The 18,748-nt window shown below is 37.9% G+C and overlaps 1 protein-coding gene across 5 annotated transcripts in view; it reads right to left on the bottom strand.

The window, feature by feature from the left end:
- Nucleotides 1-18,748, bottom strand: part of LOC139131004 (F-box/WD repeat-containing protein 7-like) — a 72,196-nt gene that overhangs the window by 48,667 nt on the left and 4,781 nt on the right. For all 5 annotated transcript variants that reach the window (XR_011552031.1, XM_070696901.1, XM_070696899.1 and 2 more), the window contains exon 3: nt 11,410-12,174. Coding sequence is in view for 4 of the 5 variants with exons in the window: in XM_070696901.1 (XP_070553002.1) it covers nt 11,410-12,174 (765 nt within the window). In the remaining variant the exon portion in view is untranslated. The remainder of the gene's footprint in view (nt 1-11,409; nt 12,175-18,748) is intronic.

Genomic DNA, 18,748 nt, shown 5'->3' on the forward strand with positions numbered 1-18,748 from the left:
GTATTTTAAGAATCTCGTAACATTTTTATTGTACCAAACACGAATGACAAATATCTTGTACGCTTGTAAAGTTGCTTGTTTGTCAAAAACCAATTGCTGTAATTGGAAAAACATTATTTCTCCTATCAAACTCTGTCAAGATAGAGTGAGTATTGCTTTGAACCGAGGATCACCAGACGAAAACATCGCAAATATCGACATTGGAGAACATATACTTTTCTTCTCTAGTGTACCATTGCTTTCCACATTATATGGCATAAGCTGAGGGAAACGAGCCATTTCCATGCATCGTTTATCATGGATCAATATTACGAATCATATCATACCAGTACATGTATATTGATGGCCTAAATACAGAGATCTTATTGTCTGATATATCAGGTTGGAACGTGCCCAAGCTCTCAACTAGAGAAAAACTCTATTTTTGACATTTCACATTGTTCAGCATTTCATTTAATGTTATGATATAATAGCAATAAACCACACCCAGAGATGGTATACCACTCAGTTTTGACCAGTTCACTTCATACATGCACTCGTTATCACTTGTGCATACATATCATGAACTAGTCAAAATCTTGTGGTATACCGTCGCTGGGTGTGCTTTATTGCTTAAATATCACATAATGTACACAACATCATCCATCCTTGTTTGGGAATCTAATTTTTGTTCACCAAAAATTTCTAATTTCTAAACCAACGAGTCTTCATCCATGATTGGAAGCACACAGGTATAGAAGACACAGAGAAGTGATATTTCTATGTTAACATTGCCATCATGGCACCTGTTATTTCAAAATATATACATACATATATATCCTATTATTTTTATGTCAGCTAAATTACTTCCTTTTCTGATTATGGTATTGTCAGCTTGTGTTTTTCTTTAATCCTATGGACAATAACATGAAATTATGGCTATGAATAATTTATGACACTTAAAACGTATGATTTATAGTATCCCCTGGCATATCAAAAGATCAATTATTATGAAGTAAAATGCCAGCATATACCTGCACTTATTTTTCCCCAGAAGAAGTTTTATGAGCCCATAACAGCAAAAATAAGAGGCTTCAATGTATTTCACAAACCGCATAGAAATAATTGATAACTGCTGAATTCTCATATTGCCTACAAACTGAATATAAATTTGTCAGCATGGCAGAGGAATTTCATCTAATGAAGGCTCTAACTTTCAATGATTTTTTCATAACTTTTGTTCAATATTACAAATGTATTTTTCCTTCCTCTTCTTTCTAAAGTTATTGAAAAACAAAATATTTGCCTTACAAACAAAGACACTGTGTGCAATACACAAAGTTGCTCTTGGTGCATGAACTTGCCTGGACTAATATTCAGTTGTCAGCAATGATATTGCACATTATTAGCAAGCAGACTGTGTTGAAATGTTGAACATTTCCTCTGTTTTATTGTATTGTCACTATTGCGCCTAGAGCTCTGTTCAGAGATTAGGCACACTACAAATGTACTTTATTATTATTATTATTATTATTATTTTGACATAATCTTTGGGGTAGCAGAACAAGAAACTGTGTTTTACACACACAACAAAAATAATGAAAGACACATCTTAAAATGTAGAGTTCAAGCAGTAGCAGCTACAAGAAAAGAAATCTCAGCAGTGTGGATGAAATACTTCTCTTAATAAAGTGATGTAAACACACACACGATGGTAATGTGCAGCTAAAAAATAAAACATATGTCTTCAATTTTTGCTCATTCTTGGCTCAAGAAAGGATAATACCTTGAACTATGACCCAAATAACCTTTGACATGGGGCAATAATTTGCATGTGCATCTGAACAGGTTGCATGTGAATTTTCATAGAAGTGTATTTTATATATATATATATATATATATATATATATATATATATATATATATATATATATATATATATATATATATATATATATATATATATATATATATATATATATACATTTATCAGCATTAAAATTCAGAATGGCCACTATTCTCACTTTAACTCTACAGACAACATTTTTATGTTGGATTTTCTACACAAAAACGATGTTAAAAATGTAATTTCCTCTGAAGGTTTCAGAACAAAAAAGCTGTAGACAGTTATGAAATTGTAAACTTCTGAAAGTCTAAAAAATATGTCTCCACAGTGCATTCTGGCATAATACTGAGTGCTTGGATTTACGGCTGCCAATCATTGATATGCATGCCCACATCCCCACGGAAGACTTCCTTCCATTTCACTCAAAGAGTTGCATTGGGCTTTTGATTCCAATGCATGATACCTGTCTCTATAGTCTCTCCAAGAATTTGACAATTCACATTCTATCTCTGTTGAACCTTTTTCTGGCATTTTCACGACATTGCTCTGATGCTTGTGAATCTTATACTGTATCATTCAGACAATAGGGTACCATATATATGTATTGAAGTCTGACATAAGTTTACAAAATTGAAAAAAAAATTTACCAGTAAACTTCAAAGTTTTACCCCTTTCAATATTATGATATGGTTTAACCAAACAGTGCAAAGGTTTTGAGGTTGGACTTCAGTAAAGACAAGTAGGGATAAGAGCACTATATTCAAAATTCTATGTGTATGTCACAAAGTCTAAGATTGGCAGAAATACCGTAGCAACTAAAGAATACTTTCCTCTGTTCATTGCAAAACCTGATACATTCAGTTATGAAAATTACATAGATTGAAAAAGAATTTAATTCCCATGGCAAAAAGTCCAATAACAGTATTGATTTCCAGTATGGATAGAAACACGCACACAAATCTGTGGAGCCTTGATCCCAATCAATAGTGAGTGCAAATAATCTCCAAAGACGGGGACAAAAAAAACACTGGGATGTCTTGAGGGTGAAGCTGAGAGCTCAAATATTTACATACAATTCAACAAGACGAAGTTTAATAAGGTCCATTGGTTGTCGTCTTAATTAGTTCCAGAGCAGAGTGGACGAGAAACTACACGAATGGCATCTACACCAGTTATAATAGAAGAGCATCGCATGGGACTAGAAACTTGGAAACAGGACACAGAAAACTCAATCTGAAAGTACCATCTGGCAAGTCTAGCCATTCCACAATGCTCTTACCTTGGTCTCAACTGAATGACTTCCTGGTATACACACAGACAAGTTTGATTATAGAACCCTAGAGCCTGTGCTTCTGGACATGTGTGTTATCCCCGGGCCTTATCACAAATACATGTACATGTACCTTACCAAAAGATACAGACATTCAGGCTATTGCCCCTGATTGGTGTCTTGGTCACACACTAAAATAAAAGACAATACTGCACATGTATAAATCTCTTGGACCACTGTATGAACACACCGCTTTTGTGATGTTATACCTATTTTTTTTGTCATGATAAAACTTCCCAGAAAAAAATGCATCTTTCGTAAATTTTGCACGCCTTAATTGACAGAATGTTGCCTATAAAAAGTGTACCGACATTCCACACAATGAAAACTGAGCAAGTAACTTCAATCAATACATGCAACTGTACTCAGCAATCTTCATTGACTGAACAGAGTACAAATTTACACCAGATCCAAATTCATCCATGAATATAAAATACCTATACCATATATACTGATGGAAAGTACTTTATACTTTCTTTGCCAGCACATGATGCAGACAATTTATGAGGCAGGAAACTATTAAAAACGATAATAAACAGTATACCGATGATCATTTCTCATCACTGAAATTGTGACCCGATATATGAACGTCTAGAGCATTTACCTGGTAGGCAGACTCCTTACAAGTGTAGCCGACATAACATCCCATCTTGAAATCCACCACACAATGGAATCAACTCATTATTTCAATGGCCACACCAGAGAACTGGCAGCCAATCAGAAGCCCTCACTCGGCTGTCTCCCTAATCAGCTGCTCTCTGGGAACAGCGCAGTGTATGGCTTCGCTACTTTTAACGGTGAACGCCTTGGAACTATCCTAAACCAATTATGCGGAGCAAAAGTACACAGTGGAGAGGCCCGCATCGGGATGAAGGGGATCTCTCCACAAGCTACTTGAAAGATGAATCAATGACACAGGTTCTTTCCCGTCAATAGCCCTCCCTGTACAACCCCGGCATCCCCTTTCCTTCTTGGTGGAATGAAAACACCCAAGACCATAATTCATTTTTCCTTCTATTGGGGATTCCGGATGGGCCATGTCATGTTATCAAAATGAAATGGGAAGGATCAAGGGATATCAGATTACACTGGGCACCTGACGTCAAGGACTGTACCACCAGAAACTTCAAGTAGCAAAACAGGTGTAAATCATGTTTTTTGAGGAATATTTCACCCTGATACCTATCAATGAAAAGGCTACATAGCCACGATCAACTATTTGATAAAGCTCCAAAGTTTTTGCCTTTAGCACATGTGTTGTGTGGTGTGTGTGTGTGTGTGTGTGTGTGTGTGTGTGCACGGGCATTACAATTATCGCTTGGTGAGTTGATTATGGTCTATCCACTTTCTAGTTCACAAAATCTACCTTGTTTGACGGCTGCCACTTTGCAGACCATGCAATTTGTCTAAGTGAATGGCCTGTTTCAAATGACTTAATATCTTTACTTTATACCAGATTCATGTAGAACTTTCTTGCATTTCAAACATTTATATAGTTACAATGCTAATTTGTGTAACATGATATTTTTATCACCAGCTGGTAAAAAAAATAAGCAGCACTTTGTCAATTGCATTTACAATCAATTCAGGAACTGATCTCCATAATTTGATAGAGAGTGCATACGTACATGTATGTGTGTGCGTGTGTGTGTATATGATATGCTATATGTACATATGTGTATGGATAATGCATGTATATATGTTTGTTTCTACATGTATGTAGTATGTATGTATCTAGGTATGTATGCATATATGTATACCTAAGGAAGTAAGTCTATATTTTTTCATTGATGTCTATATCACGATTTGCACTCCAAGAATCTCTACAGTAAACGATACAACTTAACAGCAAATATTGATATCTATGACAATATTGAAGACGGCATTATGAAGTGATCCACCCTGCTCTTGCCCCTTGTCTTTTTTTTCCCCTTTCTTTCACTGACGTACATCCATATAATTGAATTTTCCCTTCTTATCAGAGTTCTGTCATAAAAGCGGAATTATTACGGCAAATTTTCGAAAAACTAATTTCTTCCTACACAGTATCCCGGGTGAGTTAATCTTACTGTTTACTTTCGCTCATTGCATTATTAAGTGGGTTGCAATTAATCCTGTGTGGTGAAAGAAACTGCATGTAACAAGAAACGCTAAATTGTGACAGGGATGATCCAAGTATAGTTTCTAAACTAGAAACAGTTGTTCAGTTTGGTTCATTGTATGATCATTCTGAAATTGAGTGAATACCTGGGTGGACACCCCTCTGCTGCATGGTTGCGTCTACCAAGTGGTTTAATGTCATCATTGAACATTATTACAGGAGCATACGCACGATAGTAACATCTACCAGCTTCAGCTTTTGATGTAACTTCCATCGTTTTCATTCTGTTTGTCAGGGTCCATCACTCACAGTCCTTTAAAATTCACCGACTTCTGAGGTCAAAAATACCATTTTCCAGATATTATTTTTACAATACATCATTTTTATATATCATCTTACACATTATTTTTTCAATTATCATGACTGATCATCTTGTCACTTTTTGAAAATTGTTCATGGATTACCAAATTTCAGTGACTTTCCAGTGACACAGTTTTGTTTTGAAGGACTTCCCATGAATGTACACAGCCTAGTTTGTAAATACCATTTGTTGTTCTACTCCAAAATATAGATTTATATACACAATGTTCCGCTTGTAAACACAGCCTGTATTTGTACAAAGTCCCATTATAATATGAAAGCTGAATTTCAGTCAGGCCTAGAATTCATTTCCCTACAATGATATTGGACACTGTACAAAATAAGTGGTTGTGCCGAGGCTGATATTTTGTAACTCATCTTACTGCAGGGCGAAGAGGGCAGGAGCATATTTCAGTAATCAGAATAAATACAATGCAAACAAAATAAGTTTCGTCAATAAATTCAAAAATCTAAAACCACAGGAATTTTGTGTGTCAATCAAAGGATCACTACAAATTTTCACCGTCATTGGTTCAGATTTGAGGAATTTGAACCCGAGAGAAGTGTGCAATCTGTTTGGTACATTAGACGCTATTGTTTTTTATGGGAACTCGAGCTTATTCGTCACATCGTAAAACGAAAAATACGTCTGAAAACAACCATTGGTTTAACTTTTTCATTTCGCTATTACTTTTTACAATATTTGAGATTACACATCTCATGAGGGATAACTAAACCTCTATTGTTTTATTTTTTTGAGTTTTCCCTCTTATTTTTATGAAATGACGACTTAACGATAATTTGTGCTGTTAGCTGTGTTTTCACCTATTTTTGCATACGATTAATATCAGTGAGGAATTTTTTGAATTTTTTTTGCGAAATTCTTGCCAAAATATCATAATGGAAAGGGCAACATATAAGGGAAACAGAATCTGCAACTCTTTCATCAATATTTAGCTGTGCAGCGAGGAAATTCGGCGACATTTTCAACATTACACGGGAGGTGGATTTGACTTTTTGTACGCATATTCGACGTGTATGTGTGGCGAAAAATTAGGACGTTATTATTGCTCAAAATGGGGTGCCTTTGGACCACAGTGATATGGTTTTGGCTCAATACTGCTTTTTACTGATTTGGCAGCTGGAAAAGGGATAATGTCTGACAGAAAAAGGGTTAAGCTAATTTCCACTTCTTCCTTGATTCAGTCTCCAAAAACTGAGTATTTGACTTTCAAGGTCCCCAATCACAGAAATAGACCACGGACACCAAAATTAGGTCAACATAAATACCGGCTACATCGTGTACACAATGACACCATTATCCATCGATATTCAACATTATCTGAGGTCAAATGAGGTCAAGATAAAAGTTTATCCACACTGTAGCCAGTTGCCCTCATCTCCCGAATAACAGCTTCTGTAAACCCCTTTTCAGATGTCTTTTCAACAGCAAGATTACAGTCAGACTAAAGGCTCTATGAATAGATAACCTGGTACACGCTGATAGTAACAGTCCCAGTAATTGACATGACTATGAAGACGTTAATGCAATGTACCAATGGGGATTTCAAATTTTGATGGAGGACAGACAATTAATCACTCAACTGACGTCACTGCAAATGATGTCTATAGATGTGATGTTCAACTTTAACACAATTATAGGATATCTGGTCATGACAATTTATAATTATTTTGATCATACCTCAGATTTATGGACTTTGTCTGTTAGTAGTATTTCTCTTTCATAACACAGTCATGTCTCTTGATCTACAAACGTTGACTGCAAGACAGCAGCTTTTGTATTCATGACAACTCATTCACACTACAGGCCTCCTTGTGATGAAATGTGCCAAAAACAGAGATAATCTTGACCTCATAAAAAGCCATGGCTATACAATACTACACATACAGCGACATACAAGAGCAAATAGTGGTGTCCATTTGATGTTATAAACACACACGTCTGAGATGAATTTATAGCCGAAATACAATCAAATAAGTCCAAATCAGACATAAGAAGCATTAAGAGCAATTCTGCAAGTTATTTCTTTTCCCCACTCTCCTTGTTGACAGCTATCTTTCCCCTACCTCATCTGGGTTTTCAAGCAGTCACAGGACTCCAATTAAACTACAATTTCTCACACCATCTGGGTGAGATTAGCATCACTTAGGAAACGGCAAACACATTGCTATGGTGCCCGGACGGAAGCGTGAAATCACAATCACCTTCGATGGAGAAAGGCGCATGATGACGAGGCAAGGTTAATTTTCTGATCAGACACATATAAACTCGCAGTGCAGCGGAAAACTGATCAGTGTAAATCCATCTACATGTATGTGAGCAGCACAACAACCAGTTCATGACAGGAATGCAGTCATGTCAGCATCTATTACTGCCTTCTCTGTAACCAGAAGATATGCTTAAAGCCCCAATACCTGCGAATTTTATGCATTATTTTCATGATTTTATTTTCAAACTGAAGTTGGTTCATGTAAATGTGCTAATTGATGGATGTGTATTGAAGTATCACAACTCGCTGATTTGGACCATGCCTATTAACAGGCTGAATAATAAAAGGGTGCCTCACTCATAAAATGGCGCCCCCATGGAAAAGTACAAAAATGCAGTATTTCCTGCACATACACATCATGATCATACCAGAACCAATATCATGCCATTTACTTGAATGTACAACACACGATGGCCAACATTTAGGTGTTGTAATGTTTATTTTTTCTGTCATATGATTAGTTTTTGCAAATGGCAGGAAACCTTAGATGATGTTATAATGTTTGAATTTACATGCCACTTTCGACACTTATGACAGCGTTAGGCCGAACAAAAATAATTGTGCTGTTCCGATAACCCAACCTCCCTATTTTTTACCTGTCGACCCTAAACTTTTGACAGCTATGTAAACACGGAAGTAAAAAATTAAGAAAGAAAAATCCCACAAAATCACACGTTCATTACTTAGCATTTAATTTTTGCTTGAACGAGGATGTCTTTTATGTTTTTTTTTCCTTTTATATGTATGATACAATTTTCTGGAAATGTTGTGGCCAGTGTTTGACCACCCTGAACCCCAATATTTTGGAAAAAAAAAATCCCTGCTGACCTACCTATCCTATTTTTAAAACCATGTTATCTGAACACCACAATTAATGCTTTTTGACCTTATACACTTTTTCAGTCTTTAATGGGTCTTATTCAAAGTTAACCCTTGGAAAACTGGGAAAATTCTGAGATCGGTTTATTACACATTCACAGCTATTGTGGCTTTAAACAAGGCCGCCTAATCAAACTGCATTTTACAACAATTAACATGAGTAAGCGGCCTGCTGTTCGTCTCTTTTCACTTGAAGTTATCATATATACAATGTGGCAATTGTACAATGAAAACAGCACTGAACAAAATCCAAAAGTACTTTTCCTTGATTGCGTGATACCCTGTAAGGGAAACTCAAATGCATGTACCATTCTCATCCGTATGCACTTGGAATGTGCTTAGTCAAATCTGTAACCCTTTTCCTGCCGAGCGCCCTTGTCCGTTATTCTCCCAAGTCAGTAGAAAACCGCCCCATAATATGTGCCTGCAAAAGATTGGCTCTCCTGCATGTTATCCTGCCAGCCATTTTGGCAGAAATCGCCCATTTTCAGGGTAGTTTTAGCCGTACTTATACGTGTTAGACTTCGATAATTTCTACATGCCCGTAGACAGGGGAAGGAGCTCAAGGGTTGCTGCAGAAAAAAATTGAGGTCACCGGCTTTGTTTGCCCTGGGAGTGCGTCATTTTATTGCCGTTTCATGTTTATTTTTCGGAAATAAACTCCTTCAGTATTACGCACGTCCGCTAGGCACAAACATCACCTCACTCGTCTGTTAGTCAGAGGCCCTGAGGGTCGTGCTAGGGGTGCAGAAGCACCGTCAAACCTGTCCTGTTTCCCCAGGGTAGGGGCAATTGAATACGTACCTCCAACGACTTGGCAGTGTAGCACAAAAACTACGTTTTTGCCGTTGTATTAACGACATGGCTGAGCCATTGAAGCACAGCTTTACGTAGTTTTGCCAGCTCAGTTGGGAGTTGGCTTACGAGTGTTACCGTTCATTACTGACTTAATCGAGTGGTCCTCAGTCAGGTACGGGTTTGTACCGACATGGCTTGGGCTGCAGCTAACCAGTGATAACCAGTCACTACCCCAAGTCTTCAGTTCACTTTTGCGATGCACGGGTGCAACGCAATATGCTTCCATTGTTCTAGCCATCGACGTGTCCACATGCTGGCAGCCATATTGTACTGCTAGCTGGTTTGCATAACAAAAGCAGTCCCTGCTAAATGCAGACGTTATCCCCGTACATGTAGCATATTGACCTCATGTGCCCTTTTGAATTCTCTGTACGCAAACAGCGTACGTAGTTACCAATGCATCGGCAAGAGGATACGTTTGCCTGCAAACCAGAGCCAGTACTTCGGACGGTGGAATAAATAAAAAATCCAAAGCTACGTCCATTGAATGGCACGGCCAGGCAGTGAAGGACGTTGCCTGGCTTGAACTTGCAGAGCTGAAGCCCAGCTTAGTACGTCGGACACCAGTTTGTAATGGTATTTCCGAGTCGTTCATATCCGTTCCATGGGAGGAACAAGTCGAGCCGTCCCGTCAAAAATACGTTCTCATTTTCAGTCACGCACAACTGAATAAGTGACTTTCGTCTCGCACCATCGGCATATCTGCCAAGTCGTTTGCAAGAGGTAGCCTTCTAGATTAGCATTGCCGAGTTGGTCAAGTTCGGCAGCAATCTGTATAGTGCCAGGCAGCCAAGTACGTCCAACTCCGCCAGAAAACGTCACCATGCTATCCTGCCAAGTCCGCTAAAAAGCGGTAAAAAAAAACCAGCCCCCTCGGTGTGGGGGACTGGCGGACAGGTTTCTGCACCTTTCACTGTCCTTGGACTCCCTGTGAACCCATTTCGAGAGCAAACGCCGTTCCTCGCCCAAAACCTGTCCTCGAACGACCCCTAGCGTGAGCAAGGGTTTGCTACACGTAGTTCCGTCGACTAGGCAGGAAAGGGGGGTACCAAAAAGGAGCCCGATTTCCACCGCCTTAGGAGGATAACGGCCGTGGCTGCTCAGCTTCTAGCTACACCGAATTTCAAGCGGATTTTCACCGACTTGGCAGGAAAAGGGCTAATAGTCAAATCTGAAACCATTTCAACGTACAGCCTTACCATGCAATTTGCTCTTAGATCATTAACATTGAATGGGACAAGTGTTGTGCATAGCTGACGTGGCAAGCTGTTTGCTTTCCTCTTTCCACGCAATGTCTCGTGAAATTCAATCACACTTTCATGAGGATATTCTCTGCGATAGCTTTGAGACGAGCAGGCTGACCCGATGCGACATTTTTTAACTCTTTTCGGGGCTCACTCTTTGCAGCCTTCATCACATTTACTGCCACTTTCCTTTCTCGTTTTCAAATAAGGAAAGAAACAATGGTGTGCGAAGTCCGTGTTACCCATTAATTGACACCCACTGGGGAATCATTGACTTTTCTAGGTAATTGAAAGTCTCAACGACACTGGAGATATCACAGGATTCGCAGTCAAACATGATTAGAAGGGTCACCTGAGGTGTCTTAGCTGAGATAAGATTCCTGGGGTGAGAAGGCAAACCATTGCTGGAGAAAGCAACCGTTGATGTGCGTATCAACTCATGTCAAGATTACAAGTTAAATGAAGCAAGCAAGATCTTACTGAGGGAATTTGACACTGATAGCTTTGGAGCTCTGACTTACCACACTTTTGGATGTGTAGGCAGCAGCACCGGTTTTCGCAGACCGGGGAGTTGTCGGTGAGGGCTCGTCTTCATCGTCATTGTCGTCATTGCTATGGAAACGCCTCCTCACTGATCCCGCGGGTATGTGAGCGGTGGTTGCAGTGACCGTGGTGGACCTGCGCGTTGAGTTGCCGCAGTTGGCACAGCTGTGCAGGGTGTGTACAGTTTTACATGACCCGGAAGATGGGTTGTTGTTTCTGTTCATGTTTGAGTTGCTGCTACTGCCACTGCCACTGCCACCGCCGCCGCTGCTGCTGCTGACTCGACTGCTGCTTGAGCTGCTGCTGGCAGTGCTGCAACTCCTGCCTCCGACGGAGGAGCTGCTGCTACCCCTGTGGCCAGCTGCCGTCGTAGTCGAGCTGCTACTCGTCCTGTTCTGGGCTGCGGCCGAGTTGCTGCTCTTGCTGCTTACACTTGAATTTCCAGCGCCTTTGTTGGCTGCGGTCACACCGCTGCAGCTCTTGTGACCGGCAGAGGAAGTGCTGCAGTTCCGACCAGTGACTGTTGAACTGCTGCTGCCCTTGTTGCTGGTTGATGAGCTGCTGCTAGTCCTGCTGGAGCCGCTGCTTGAGCTGCTGCCGCCACCCCTGCTGCTGTTGCTGTTATTAGAGCTGCAGTTAGTTCTGGTACTACAGGTCAGGACAGTTCTGTTTTGGTCTACGACACTGCTGCCTATACCAGGTACCTTAGTCAGATCGTCAATACTGTTGAAACTGCCCAATGCCTGAAGAAGAGAATGTAAAAATACAGATATCAAAATCTTAAATTCGTTAAAGACAAGCAACTTCGCCAAAACGACTTCAAGGTGTGATGAAAAACGCTCCTTCTACTCTGAGGCAAAACAAATCCTTCATAGACATCTGATTCTTTTCCTGAAACAAAATTAAGGAGTGATGGAGCAACGATTAAAAAAAACTTTCTATTTCCAAGAATCTGAAAACAGCTTTTCTGAATCAGAGTGATGTAAAACAGTGAGCCCTCTATGCCAATATTACAAGCACACACTTGTTCACACAGGAAAATTTTTCACTTTACATATACTGGCTTAAGTTATTTATAAGTGCATATTGAAATTCAACAATTGAAAGGTATTTTTTGCTAGATGGCACGTAGCAGAGTAATATTCATCAAAAATCGAGACAAGGAGTAGCAACAGAGATCAATGTGAAGTTCAAAAGAATTTTATCCTGATATGATCCTATGTTCTATTACAGCAAACATGTTGCAGTTCAAACCTGTTAATTTCATGTTTCTAATTACTTCCCTTCCAAATTTGCACTCTCCGGGATGAAACTCTAGAGGGCAGTCTATCATGTCAGGCACAAACAGACACTGCTCATTAGGCAAACCTTGTTCATTGACTTCTGAATAAAGATGTCATTATTCATTCACATATCACATTATATTTGCACTCCAAAATAAAATTACTTCATGAATAAACATTTGTTCACATTGTTTCTTACAATGTTCTATCATGCCTTCTTTGTTTGCTATTGTCACTGACAATATTCTTGTGATATGATTTTTTGAAATTTCATCACAGAGTATATGAACAATTATCAAATGGAACACTGATTGTGCAAAAACATTTAATATACACACTTGAACAAAAATTTATCCTAAAAATCTAAACAGTGATAATATTCAACTCTAATCATAGCCTCACCCTTATACAAAACATGTACATTTTGTTTTTTGACAAGCCTTCACAAATATTTGCTGAAATTGTGTTTTTTTAATGCATTTTTTACCTCATCGGGAAATAAATTGTAATCTTTAACATAACACAATAGCATGATTGGCATTTTAATATGATTTTCATGTACTACACAATACCACACGCTATGTCCTGTAACACCATTATTCCCAAGGCCTTTTTTACAAGTCTTTCTCCTCGTCTGACAGCCTATACATGTACAACGCAATATTCATGACGTACACCCTAGAGATTTGTCTAGTCTTGTTCCAAATCATCATATCTTTCTATATAACATGATATCTCATCTACATCGCATGCCCACTCACTGAACTCTTCCATTCCATTTCCCTGGTGTAGAGGTCCACCTCTGGCACAGAAAACAATAGAGTTGTACCACAGTTTGGTGGTAAAATGGTGAACGGCTCAGTGTTTCTGCTGACGAGGAGGAACTTGTTGTGGATACTTCTTCAAACGCTAAACATTGTACTAGCATATTTAATTTTGGTAGCGTCATTAAATTCAGCTAATTATAGACAGCCTGGCTCAGGTTTGTTCATTTGGTTTTTATTGTTTGTTTGTTTTTTTCCGTTTGTACTGATGTTTTGTACTGGTGTTTTTTCACAAATACTTCAGCTTTTTGCCGACATTTTAGATCACTATAATGCGACCCAAGAGGGCCAGCCTGGAAAAGCCAGTGAGTAAAATTAGGATAAATATTCTTCGGATACTGTCTGCCACTCTCCAACATTTAGGTAACAGGATGAAATACACAATAAAATCAAGCAAAGTTTCTTCAAATTTCAACAGATAGTGAAAATCAATGCAAGTATTGTTCACTCACGAATGATGAGATGGTTTGTCCATAGCCCACTAGTTTGAACCCATTAAATTGACAATGCTAAAATTTGACTTCTACAAACAATTCCCCTGTCTTATCAATCATCTTACAACGACAATTTACACTTTTCTCTGCATGAAAAATTAGACCATTGAAAAAACGTGGATACCCATCCAGGATGTCAGGTCAAACAAGGGTCACGAAAGAAGGCAATTTGCATACGTGTATATGCTGATCATAATAGCAGAACCATTCATGCTAATGACAAGGACTTTTTATTTTGTTCACGCAATGACGACGACTACCATCATCAGGAGAATTTATGACCTGAGGTATAAATTGTCTGCATTAGTATGATTGGATTCTATGAATAACAGATACACACACTTCTTTTCAAAAAATGACAATAGACATTTTTAAATACAACATGTTGAGCACAAGCAATGTTGACTTGTCAGGCTTTGTTGTGTGAGCAAAAAGGAGAAGTGAACGGTGCAGAGAAAAATGCCCTATATACAACAGTATGCATCATGCTCCCAAAGCTTTTGTGTATTAGGTCAGAGAAATATCAATATCAAGAGTACTGTCATTTCACCATCATGAAACCATGGCAACCAATACACATATTATGGGAAATTGATATCCTGCTTACCAACTAAAGCACAAAAAACTAAGGAAAAAACAAAAAAATTTGGGACCCCTGAAACTATTCAAAAGAGCTCAACTACACCAGTTTGAACTGACGTACCAGTGCCCAGTTTTCACATCTCAGTGAGTAAATGCATACATATACCCAGTAAGTGATTTCTGTTGGCTATATCAGCTCATTGTGCGAGGAAAAATACCTCTTACTCTACTAAAACGTCACTGCGGCAAAATTATTTTTTATTACCATAAAGATAGTCTGATACAATATTGACTACATTCAGGCTCACAGTTTTTATTATAGCAATCTGATTGTGTGTCAGGCAAACTATGGGGAAATCTGATCTACTGTGCATGAGTTGTTTACAAGTATAGTGAAAAGAGATATGTCAATCAATAATAACATACATGTAATAGAATGATGACACAATTTTTTTCCCGTTATGTCAGCAGATAGCTGCATTCTTTCACAAGCACGTATGCAAATGAATCAGAAACATAATCATGGACAGGCTCTGCTCAAATTACTGAGGAAATTTTTATCTCCATAAAGAATGTCCTGATATACGATACGAATCATATATAACTTTGTACTGACACTGGACTGTCACTAGCATCCATCAAAATAAATTGAAGTTGTAGTTGCTGATGATATATGGCCGTTTCTCTTCTATCACATATTCTGTGTCGAGAGCCACTGTCAGATGTGACCAGTCTCAAAATATTTTTTCATGGTGGCTTCACAAAATACAACTTGGATGCAACACAGTGTGAAATCCACATTATAAATAGTGTAAAAGGCCAATTATCGCGACAAGGTTAACCACATAAGGAATTGCTTAGTTAAAAAATATTTTTTCAATTGAATATACAGTACACATTTTCCTTTTATCTCTCCTATGAAATCACAGCAGTCAATAAATTTAAGAATCATCCCCTGATTTCAAAAGCTGTTGGATGGAAAGCAAATTAAACTTCGCTGAACTAGACTATTTTTAATTGCGCCACTGCCTTATCCTCATCATCAATTAATTCCCGCCTTTGACATAACACCCACCATGCAGTGATAAAATAATAATGACTGTCCTTCAAAAATGAAATGAATGTGATCAATTAAACAAACATAGCCAGTTCATTAACTTTAACTGCCTCATTAGTCAAACATATAAAATGCATGTATTAAAGATACCAGGTCAAAAACCACATTCCCCGTTCCACAATAAAAAATTGTGACTTGTTTAATATTGACTGCACACGCTGACGACAATATCGACAAGAAAGGTGATATCTCTCTGAGCTCCGCTGTTGAGAGCTTGCATTATGTACAAAGATTATCCATATCAAATTTAACTCAAAATTGTTGAATCACACGGATATCATGCTGTCGCGTCTCCATAATTTGCGATGAATAATTTTTATCTTTCCCCCCTCAGAGGGCAAGTCGCACTGATGCCGACGTGCCTTGTGTGACCTCATCCAGAACAAGGTCAAATATTGGAGAGCCAGCAGGTATTAATATGCTATTGTGAGATTCTCATCGCACAGATCGATGCATTCCATACACATCATCAAAACAATGACCTCGATATACATAATGTACATTTTGCGAACGTTGCTGGCCTGCCATCCAATATAAATCATGTTTGATAAACAGCTTTGCCGAAAGTACATAATTTTCTTTACTTATGAAAAAATTTGATGAGATTATCACATTTGCAGGGAAAAATACACTTGTTTGCTGAATGTGTACCAAAAAATGAGAAATGAAAATATCTCAAATCTTAAAATATGCGAAAGTTTGGTGAACACCATTGAAAAAAACAATGAATTCAGCTGAAACGCAGATTATTGCCAGACGAAAAGATTGCTATAACTGGAGTATGATAGTCGGAGATAAGTGTGTGATAAGAATTAAAACAACAAGATGACATGTAAGTTCTCTCCCACAAAGCTATGCTTTTTTTATACCTATCAAAATGATTTGTATTCTAAGTTTGTTACAAGGATTGCAGAGCATTCTACACAAATACATGTCAATGAAGCATGAGGACGATGATGGAATCTCATTTAAAATACACCAGCATTCATTGTCATCATATCAACTAATCTCTCTGTCGTGACCAGCCATAACCTCATTCCATCGTCACTCAACTTTCCATGAAGGGAAAAAATAGAAAGAAAGATAGGAAAACAAAAATTCTACCATTTTAACCTGCAGCATTATTAAAAATACAATGTATATGAATGGTGATAGATACAATAATTTGACAGCCAAAACAAATTTTGAAACCATTGAGAACAGATATACATTGCACTACTTTCAACCACACAAAAAAAACACCTTTAACACTGAAACAACATCGGCAGGAAAAAAAATAAAATAAATATTAATATTCCAGGGATATATGTCTCACCAAGTCTGCACACAGCTTTTCCATCAACCTGCTTGTCTACAAGTCGGGAGTCAATTCATTCAAGTATGCATGCGGCACATACACAAGAACACTTGCATAGATCTCTTCCATCAAGCCATGCCTGCTTGCAGTCCATTACATTAATGCATCACCATCATATTTATATTTGATAACCCAGTTGATACAGGCCACCATCAATATTCATAGCCTCTGGCAAACTACTGCTTTATTATACATGAAGCCATTTAATATTCGGCTATAATTAGGTTCACAACGTCTGAAACCCCAGTGCTATTGATTTCAATACGCCAATGACGGCCGTGATATTTTATTCATGCCAAGTGTCTGGTTGACACTGTGGTGAACTTCATCATTACAAACAACAGAACAATACACACATATATTTCATTTCTACAATGTGTAATAAAAATAAAGACTTTTCAATCTATAACTACATCACCTGATCCTATTTTTTATTGCATTTTTCAACACATTTCCTCTCATGATTTTTAAAAAAATTGACTGACATCAAATGAAAATGAAACTGAGAGACTGTAAATGTTGAAAACAGAAATCAGAGAACTACTTCAGCATCGAGTAATGAGCATTGCTCCAAAAACACCAGCAGAATAGTGGGTCGAGGTCAAGCTGTGTAACAACTCAACATCATTTTGTGGAGTTTATATTTATGCATTAAGAAAACCATCTTTATAAAGACAGGCAGTCAAATACCAGAAGGCAATCTCAGCCAATCATTCTTGATTTAAAGAAATCTGGGTTCTCTTTCTAAGGTCTATGGTTTCGCGTATGTCTCACCATGCTGTGCTGTGTCACTGTAGAGGTTTTAAAATAGAAACGGATTGTGTTTGCAGAAATAGGAAATTGAAAATAGTTAGGGATAGATTACATAAAATCACATACACCAGAATGAAAGCTGGGCCACCCATTCTTGATTTTTAAAGCAATTTGAGTTTCCTCCCAAGCTACCATGTATAATTAATTGTACGGGTTATATATAACATAGAAATAGACACGTTTGCAAAAATAGCAAATGAAAAATAGTTAAGGTTAGACTACATAAAATTGCATTTAAAAAGAATACCCTCATTACTGACAGTTTTTCCACTAAAATTATGCCATTTTTGCCATGAATGATAATAAAATGTGTTAGGTAGATACACAAATACACTTCTTTAAATCTATAATATGTTATACTGAAAATTTCAGTGTGTTAAAAAATGGAAAATTACATAACTTAATTATTTTGTCACACATATAAAGTAATGTAGCTGTAGATTTGTTATCACATTATTTGTCACATTATAAGGCATGGAAATTACTATTCTCACAAAAACGACTGAGAAAGATCTCTGCCAAATTCACAAGGCATTTCATGCATTTTTAGTTGCGTGTGTATCAACGAAACAATCTCAATAACAATGGGGGAACTTTGCACCACCGAAGACAAGCACGGGTAAATTTATGAAGCATGGATATATACACACTGCACACGTAACCTATAAAACATGCGCAGGGCGTTAAGCGGATTGAAGGCCATAAAATATCCACAAGTACATTTCAAACAAAATATTATGGCAGTTATTGGTGTGCTAAAATACAAATCATATAGGCAGAAGAATTACTGAACATTTTACACGTACATGTCACGCTATGCGGCACAGGGGAGGGTTCTAAAATGCAG

The sequence above is a fragment of the Ptychodera flava genome, chromosome 4 (assembly GCF_041260155.1).
Source record: "Ptychodera flava strain L36383 chromosome 4, AS_Pfla_20210202, whole genome shotgun sequence".
NCBI classification, from domain to species: Eukaryota; Metazoa; Hemichordata; class Enteropneusta; family Ptychoderidae; genus Ptychodera; species Ptychodera flava.